At 50.5% G+C, this 9,567-nt stretch overlaps 1 protein-coding gene across 7 annotated transcripts in view; it reads left to right on the top strand.

Annotated features, from left to right (window-relative positions):
• The first annotated feature begins 2,254 nt into the window (after positions 1–2,254).
• LOC115184942 (low density lipoprotein receptor adapter protein 1-A) overlaps positions 2,255–9,567 on the top strand; it is a 37,348-nt gene continuing 30,035 nt past the window's right edge. For 3 of the 7 annotated variants that reach the window (XM_029745522.1, XM_029745521.1, XM_029745525.1), the window contains exon 1: positions 2,255–2,452. In XM_029745522.1, the coding sequence (XP_029601382.1) occupies positions 2,368–2,452 (85 nt within the window). In that variant the 5' untranslated portion in view covers positions 2,255–2,367. Of the gene's footprint in view, positions 2,453–9,048; positions 9,122–9,567 lie in introns of those variants that run through there. The other 4 variants (XM_029745520.1, XM_029745519.1, XM_029745523.1 and 1 more) reach the window with 2 other exon arrangements.

The raw sequence follows: 9,567 nt of genomic DNA, 5'->3' as shown, positions 1-9,567 counted from the left end.
GTGAGCCAGGTGAGGATAATACCACAGAGAGTGAGCCAGGTGAGGATAATACCACAGAGAGTGAGGATAATACCACAGATAGTGAACCAGGTGAGGATAATACCACAGATAGTGAGCCAGGTGAGGATAATACCACAGAGAGTGAGCCAGGTGAGGATAATACCACAGAGAGTGAGTCAGGTAGGGATAATACCACAGATAGTGAACCAGGTGAGGATAATACCACAGAGAGTGAGCCAGGTGAGGATAATACCACAGATAGTGAGTCAGGTGAGGATAATACCACAGAGAGTGAGGATAATACCACAGAGAGAGAGTCAGGTGAGGATAATACCACAGATAGTGAGCCAGGTGAGGATAATACCACAGATAGTGAGCCAGGTGAGGATAATACCACAGATAGTGAGCCAGGTGAGGATAATACCACAGATAGTGAGCCAGATGAGGATAATACCACAGATAGTGAGCCAGGTGAGGATAATACCACAGATAGTGAGCCAGGTGAGGATAATACCACAGATAGTGAGCCAGGTGAGGATAATACCACAGATAGTGAGCCAGGTGAGGATAATACCACAGATAGTGAGCCAGGTGAGGATAATACCACAGATAGTGAGCCAGATGAGGATAATACCACAGATAGTGAGCCAGGTGAGGATAATACCACAGATAGTGAGCCAGGTGAGGATAATACCACAGAGAGTGAACCAGGTGAGAATAATACCACAGATAGTGAGTCAGGTGAGGATAATACCACAGATAGTGAACCAGGTGAGGATAATACCACAGAGAGTGAGCCAGGTGAGGATAATACCACAGAGAGTGAGCCAGGTGAGGATAATACCACAGATAGTGAGTCAGGTGAGGATAATACCACAGATAGTTTGGATAATACCACAGATAGTGAGTCAGGTGAGGATAATACCACAGATAGTGAGCCAGGTGAGGATAATACCACAGATAGTTTGGATAATACCACAGATAGTGAGCCAGGTGAGGATAATACCACAGATAGTGAACCAGGTGAGGATAATACCACAGAGAGTGAGCCAGGTGAGGATAATACCACAGATAGTGAGCCAGGTGAGGATAATACCACAGATAGTGAACCAGATGAGGATAATACCACAGATAGTTTTGATAATACCACAGATAGTGAGCCAGGTGAGGATAATACCACAGATAGTTTTGATAATACCACAGAGAGTGAGTCAGGTGAGGATAATACCACAGAGAGTGAGTCAGGTGAGGATAATACCACAGATAGTGAGTCAGGTGAGGATAATACCACAGATAGTGAGAATGAGTGGGTTACAGTGGCGAAGAAGACGGGAAACAAGAGAAGTATAGTTGTGGTGGAAACTAGGAAACCAATAGACTGATTTTTAGTCGGAGTTGGGAAATTGGACCAACATGAGAAATCCGTTAAGCGTCTCCAGGAAAATCAGGAATGTGTTGGAGCAAAGGATTTGAGTCGGCGAGAGTCATAATAAGTGGTCATATTTAGATTTGTGTGTGTGTGTGTGTGTGTGTGTGTGTGTGTGTGTGTGTGTGTGTCTGTGTGTGTGTGTGTGTGTGTGTGTGTGTGTGTGTGTGTGTGTGTGTGTGTGTGTGTGTGTGTGTGTGTGTGTGTGTGTGTGTGTGTGTGTGTGTGTGTGTGCGGAACATTAGAAGCGTGTTTTAAGCCTCAAAAAGATATCGGAGTGAAATGTTTCCAGTATGGTTTTTAAGTAGGGCGCCTATCAAGGGGGTTATTTCTGGGGGTGGCGCAAGAAGTAATGGCGGTAATATAACTGAAGACAGATGGCACCAAAACATTGGATGCCAACCCCCGTTAAACCCCATCGAAGAAGAAGTAGATAGTTGTACGTCCAATGAGTGGAAAACGTGAGGAGAAACGTATAGTTTTGATTTTTCTATGAGAATACCATCCTCTGGTTTACTTTAATACCGAATACAGCTTTGAAAACATGCAGGAGAGCAAACGTTTATGACCACAAGATGGCGACAGTACATTCTTGGTTGTAAACTCATGACTTTTGCATTAAGATAGAAAAAAAAAAATATTGAGACAAGTAGCCTGGCATCTTCGTTGTCACTTGTCGGTATCACAGTCGCAGATAACAGGTAATAAAGCAACGACAGTGATTTGTTTTAATCAAACACCATTTGATCCTCTTGGGATTCCCTCTCATGACGTGTGTTTGCATGGGGATTACCCAGTCGGGTGATTGACAGACATAGCGCCGCCCAAACTCAAGTCATCCCGACAATCAAAGCCCCGAAGTCAACAACCGTGGAGCTCCAAGGTCTAGAAATCACCTCACTACAAACACGTTGTCAACTTTCCTTGTCCTAAAGTCGGCGATGGATGCCATAAGGTCGGCTGGAAGAGCTATCATTCGAAGTCCAAGTATGGCGAAACGGTCTTGGAATACGGGCAAACATAAAAGTAAGATTTTAAGTGAAAATGTATCTCTCTCTTCTTCACACATCCATTGAAGGGAACCAAAGCATTCGGAAAACAGTTTTTATTAGTGTAAACACAGCAAATTATTAACACATTTGTTAATTGTGATGTGTGTATGTCAAATGTCCATGTTGTGCCGAAGTTATTATGACAGATTGTTGGCTACTTAACACTTGTTACATCCAGTGCAACATTTTGCGTCATTTCATTCTCATTCATTTCCATTGCATATGTTTCATTAGTTTATTTACTAGGCTAGCCTACTGTTATCATAAGATGATTAGTGGCACAAGTAGGCCTAATTTAATTCAATCAATCATCTTTCATATCAAATTAACCAGGTTTCAAAAACAATCGTTTTTTTTTTTCTTATGATGTGATTTTGACAAGAATGTCCTCCCGAGAGATAAGAACTAGCAATGTAGGATATCCAGTTCGCCACTATCCTCAATTCTTCCCCTTATGAGATCAGAACATGAAATGCAGCACAACCTTCGTAATAACCCTCTTCATCTCACATGAAGTGACCTAACTGCATGTTTTAGTTGACAGACCTATATTATTTCCTGTACTCACTATTATATATATATATTCACTATTACAGTCGCCTACTACATACTGTAAGTAGCCTACTTAAAAAAAAAAAAATCCACTTTAAAATAACAAAATGCTTGTTGTGATACCAACGTTTTTAAATCAAGTCTAGCCTTCTCTCAGCAGTTTGTCTGTGCAGAGTAGTATTCATTCTAAGCCCCTTTCTGTTGGAATAGTCTCTCACCCAGTTTGGAAACCTGTCAATGGAACACAACACAGTGGTTGTTTTGTACACTAATGTTCCAACTTCCCGGCACTGTGGGGCATAAAAAGGTCAGTTGGCCACCACTGCATGTCAGCGGCCCTCCCTATTCGTTACATAGTGTACTACTTTTGACCAGAGCCCTATGAGACCTGGTCAAAAGTGGTGCACTATATAGGGAATAGGGTGCCATGTGGGATGCAGATTGTGTGCTAAATCTCACTTGATCCTGGGCTGGGGGGGTGATTCAGTGGCGGCTGGGGAAAATGGAACTACTTGTCTCTATAACCACGGTAACAGCTACAGGAGTGCTCCATGTCAGTAAATCCTCACACAGTTTATCCAATATATTGACCACTTTTTAACAATAAAAATAAATGTCTTCAAAAATGGAAGGCAGTCGGCAGGAGGCAAGATCAGGTGGGATCTTTCAGGTGTTTCCGCCAGTGGCAATTTTAGCATGTTAATTAGAGGTTGACCGATTTATGATTTTTCAACGCCGATACCGATTATTGGAGGACCCAAAAAGTAGATGCCGATTAATCGGCCGATTATTTTGCGATATATATTTGTAATTATAACAATATTGAATGAACACTTTTATTTTAACTTAATATAATAAATCAATTTAGTCTCAAATAATGAAACATGTTCAATTTGGTTTAAATAATGCAAAAACAAAGTGTTGGAGAAGAAAGTAAAAGTGCAATATGTGCCATGTAAAAAAAGCTAACGTTTCAGTTCCTTGCTCAGAACATGAGAACATATGAAAGTGTCACGATTCCCACCGACGGTGGCGCCCCCTCCTGCTCGGGTGGCGCTCGGCGGTCGTCGTCACCGGCCTATTAGCTGCCACTGATTCCCCTTTTTGGTTTTCCCTTTTTTTGGTTTTGTGCACCTGGTTTGAGTATGGTTAATTAGCGGGGCTATTTATGTGAGCTGGTCCGCTTCCGTGTTGTGCGGGATTATTTCATGTTAACGTTTCATGTTCGTGTCGGCGCTAGTCTACGCCGTGTGTGCTTTCTCCCCTGTGTTTGGGAATATTTTGTTTCAGTAGTGAGTCTACATTAAATACGCCACTACCCTGTGCTCGCTGCTTCCTGTGCCTCATTCCTTCACCACGACTGCCAATCCGTTACAGAATCCCGCACCACCTAAAAAGGCATGGAATCAGCAGGAGCAGCGGCCACCCCTGTCCCCTCGATGGAGGAACGCGTCCTCCACCACACTACGGTCCTCCACCGCATAGGATCCGCGATGGACCAGATGATGGAGAGGATGGACAGATGGGAGAGAAGTGGTCTCCTCTCTCCACCTCCGGCTCCTCCGATGCAGCCACCTCCTCCTCCCACTACGTCTGGCTCAGGCGCGCTTCGTCTGGCGCTCCCGAGGGAGTACGATGGGGCGGCGGCTGGGTGCCAGGGATTTCTGCTCCAGCTCGAGCTGTACCTGGCCACCGTCAGACCTGCTCCCTCGGGAGAGGAGAGCGTGAGTGCCCTCGTTTCCTGCCTGACGGGCCGAGCTCTGGAGTGGGCTAATGCGGTCTGGAATGGCCCAGACTCGGCGAGGGACCATTATCCAGAGTTCACCCGCCGCTTTCGGGCCGTGTTCGATCACCCTCCGGAGGGAAGAGCGGCGGGTGAACGGCTGTTCCACCTCAGGCAGGAGACGAGGAGCGCTCAGGACTTCGCGTTGGAGTTCAGGACCTTGGCTGCTGGGGCGGGGTGGAACGACAGGGCCCTCATAGACCACTATAGATGCAGTCTCCGGGCGGACGTCCGTAGGGAGCTGGCCTGTCGAGATGCAGCTCTATCCCTGGACGAGCTCATCGACATGTCCATTCGTTTGGACAATCTGCTGGCTGCCCGCGGGCGTTCGGAGAGGGTCCTGCCCGTTCCACCTTCGTGCACCCCCGCCCCTACCCCTATGGAGGTGGGGGGGGCCGTGCCAAGGGACACCGGAGGAGCTGGCTCCTCCTGCCCCAGCTGTGGTCGGAGAGGACACACGGCCGACCGGTGCTGGAGGAGCCAGTCTGGGAGTCGAGAGGGCAGGCAGAACACTTCTCGGTCACCCCAGGTGAGTCGGCACCAGATTCACCCAGAACCCCCTGTTGGTCACGTGTTCTTACCTGTTTTGTTTCCTAATTTTTTTCCCTCTTCCCAGCATAGGGCGCTAGTCGATTCAGGCGCAGCTGGGAACTTTATGGATCGTGGACTTGCCATTAAGCTGGGCATTCCGCGGGTGCCGTTAGATTCCCCCTTCCCCGTGCACTCCCTAGATAGCCGACCATTAGGGTCAGGGCTAGTCAGGGAGTCTACGGTGCCACTGGACATGGTAACGCAGGGGAATCATAAGGAACGCATTAGTTTTTTCCTTATTGATTCGCCTGCGTTTCCGGTGGTGCTGGGGGTCCCCTGGCTGGCTGGTCACAATCCCCGTATTTCGTGGAAACAGGGGGTTCTCCAGGGGTGGTCAGAGGAGTGTTCAGGGAGGTGTCTAGGAGTTTCCATAGGTGCCACGTCGGTGGAGAGTCCAGACCAGGTGTCCCCCGTGCGCATTCCCCCTGAGTACGCCGATTTGGCGATCGCCTTCTGTAAAAAGAGGGCGACTAAATTACCACCCCATCGACAGGGGGATTGCGCGATAGACCTCCAGGTTAACGCTGCACTTCCCAGGAGTCACGTGTACCCCTTGTCACAGGAGGAGACAGCGGCTATGGAGACATATGTCACTGAATCCCTGGGACAGGGGTACATTCGGCCCTCCATCTCACCCGCCTCCTCGAGTTTCTTTTTTGTGAAGAAAAAGGAGGGAGGTCTGCGTCCGTGCATTGATTACAGAGGTCTAAACGCTATCACGGTGGGGTTTAGTTACCCACTACCTCTCATCGCTACGGCGGTGGAATCATTTCACGGAGCAAAGTTCTTCACAAAACTGGATCTTAGGAGCGCGTATAACCTGGTGCGTATCAAGAAGGGAGACGAGTGGAAAACAGCCTTTAGTACCACATCGGGCCATTATGAGTACCTCGTCATGCCGTATGGGTTGAAAAATGCTCCAGCCGTCTTTCAATCCTTTGTTGACGAGATTCTCAGGGACCTGCACGGGCAGGGCGTGATAGTCTATATCGATGACATTCTGATATATTCCGCCACCCGCTCCGCGCATGTGTCCCTGGTGCGCAAGGTGCTTGGTAGACTGCTGGAGCATGACCTATACGTTAAGGCTGAGAAGTGTGTGTTTTCCAAACGAGCCGTTTCCTTTCTGGGTTATCGCATTTCCACCACGGGGGTGGTGATGGAGTGTGACCGCGTTAAGGCCGTGCGTAATTGGCCGACTCCAACCACGGTGAAGGAGGTGCAGCGGTTCTTAGGCTTTGCCAATTACTACCGGAGGTTTATCCGGGGTTTTGGCCAGGTAGCGGCTCCCATTACCTCACTGCTGAAGGGGGGGCCGGTGCGTTTGCGATGGTCGACGGAGGCGGAGGGAGCCTTCAAGAAGTTGAAGACCCTGTTCACCGACGCACCCGTGTTGGCGCACCCGGACCCGTCTCTAGCATTCATAGTGGAGGTGGACGCATCCGAGGCTGGGGTGGGTGCCGTGCTATCACAGCGCTCGGGTACGCCATCGAAACTCCGCCCCTGCGCTTTCTTTTCGAGGAAGCTCAGTTCGGCGGAGCGTAACTATGATGTGGGGGACAGGGAGTTGCTAGCGGTGGTAAAAGCTTTGAGGGTGTGGCGGCACTGGCTTGAGGGGGCTAAACACCCCTTTCTCATCTGGACCGACCACCGAAACCTGGAGTACATCCGGGCAGCGAGGAGACTGAATCCGCGTCAGGCAAGGTGGGCCATGTTCTTCGCCCGGTTTAGGTTCACTATCTCCTATAGACCGGGTTCCCTTAACACTAGAGCCGACGCGCTGTCCCGTCTCTATGACACGGAGGACCGGTCCATCGATCCAACTCCCATCATTCCAGCGTCTAGGCTGGTGGCACCGGTGGTATGGGAGGTGGACGCGGACATCGAGCGGGCATTAGTGTTGGAACCTGCGCCTGCGCAGGTTCCCGTGGGTTGCATGTATGTGCCGCTCGGTGTTCGTGATCGTTTGATTCGATGGGCGCACACGCTACCTACGGCGGGTCATCCTGGTGTGGCGAGGACAGTGCGGAGTCTCAGGGGGAAGTACTGGTGGCCCACCTTGGCTAAGGACGTGAGGTCCTATGTCTCTTCCTGTTCGGTGTGCGCTCAGAGTAAGGCTCCTAGGCATCTACCGAGAGGGAAGTTACAGCCCCTCCCCGTTCCACAACGGCCATGGTCGCACCTGTCTATAGATTTCTTGACAGATCTTCCCCCCTCTCAGGGGAACACTGCGATTCTGGTGGTTGTGGATCGGTTCTCTAAGTCCTGCCGTCTCCTCCCATTGCCCGGTCTCCCTACGGCCCTGCAGACTGCGGAGGCCCTATTTACCCACGTCTTCCGGCACTACGGGGTGCCGGAGGACATTGTCTCTGATCGAGGTTCCCAGTTCACATCCAGGGTCTGGAGGGCGTTTATGGAGCGGCTGGGGGTCTCGGTCAGTTTGACCTCCGGTTTTCACCCCGAGAGCAATGGGCAGGCGGAGAGGGTGAACCAGGAGGTGGGCAGGTTTCTGAGGTCGTATTGCCAGGACCGGCCAGGGGAGTGGGCGAGGTACATTCCCTGGGCGGAGTTAGCCCAGAACTCACTTCGCCACTCCTCTACTAACATGTCACCCTTTCAGTGTGTTTTGGGTTACCAGCCGGTCCTGGCACCATGGCACCGGAGTCAGACCGAGGCTCCTGCGGTGGAGGACTGGGTACAGCACTCCAAGGAGACCTGGAGAGCCGTCCAGGACTCCCTAAAGGAGGCCAGTGGACGGCAGAAGAGGAGTGCTGACCGCCACCGCAGTGAGGCACCCGTGTTCGTACCGGGAGACAGGGTCTGGCTCTCGACCCGGAACCTGCCCCTCCGCGTGCCCTGCCGGAAGCTGGGGCCGCAGTGTGTGGGGCCATTTAAAGTCCTGAGGAGGATAAACGAGGTGTGTTATCGGTTACAACTCCCTTCCTATTACCGTATTAACCCCTCGTTTCATGTGTCTCTCCTCAGGCCGGTGGTAGCTGGTCCCCTGCAGGAAGGTGAGGTGCTGGAGGTCCCTCCACCCCCTCTGGACATCGGGGGGTCCCCGGCGTACAGCGTACGGGCCATTCTGGACTCGAGACGCCGGGCGAAGGGCCTGCAGTACCTCGTGGACTGGGAGGGGTACGGCCCGGAGGAGAGGTGCTGGGTGCCGGCGGAGGACGTCTTGGACCCATCCATGTTGAAGGATTTCCATCGCCTCCGTCCGGATTGCCCTGCGCCTCGCCCTCCGGGTCGTCCTCGAGGCCGGTGTCGGCGCGCTGCGGGAGCCGCGCGTCAGGAGGGGGGTACTGTCACGATTCCCACCGACGGTGGCGCCCCCTCCTGCTCGGGTGGCGCTCGGCGGTCGTCGTCACCGGCCTATTAGCTGCCACTGATTCCCCTTTTTGGTTTTCCCTTTTTTTGGTTTTGTGCACCTGGTTTGAGTATGGTTAATTAGCGGGGCTATTTATGTGAGCTGGTCCGCTTCCGTGTTGTGCGGGATTATTTCATGTTAACGTTTCATGTTCGTGTCGGCGCTAGTCTACGCCGTGTGTGCTTTCTCCCCTGTGTTTGGGAATATTTTGTTTCAGTAGTGAGTCTACATTAAATACGCCACTACCCTGTGCTCGCTGCTTCCTGTGCCTCATTCCTTCACCACGACTGCCAATCCGTTACAGAAAGCTAGTGTTTCCTTTTAATATGAGTCTTCAATATTCCCAGGTAAGAAGTTTTAGGTTGTAGTTTATTATAGGACTATTTCTCTCTCTACCATTTGTATTTCATATACCTTTGACTATTGGATGTTCTTATAGGCACTTTAGTATTGCCAGCCTAATCTCGGGGGTTGATAGGCTTGAAGTCATAAACAGTGCAATGCTTGAAGCACAGCAAATAGCTGCTGGCAAATGCAGGAAAGTGCTTTTTGAATGAATGCTTACGAGCCTGCTGCTGCCTACCACCGCTCAGTCAGACTGCTCTATCAAATATCAAATCATAGACTTAATTATAATATAATAACACACAGAAATACGAGCCTTGGCTCAGGTGGTAGAGAATGGTGTTTGCAACGCCAGGGTTGTGGGTTCGATTCCCACGAGGGACCAGTACGGAAAAAAAAATGTATGAAATGTATGCATTCACTACTGTAAGTCGCTCTGGATAAGAGC

Source organism: Salmo trutta, unplaced genomic scaffold (assembly GCF_901001165.1).
Source record: "Salmo trutta unplaced genomic scaffold, fSalTru1.1, whole genome shotgun sequence".
NCBI lineage: Eukaryota > Metazoa > Chordata > Actinopteri > Salmoniformes > Salmonidae > Salmo > Salmo trutta.
Note: the sequence above shows the minus strand (reverse complement) of the source record. Positions and strands in the feature narration are given on the sequence as shown.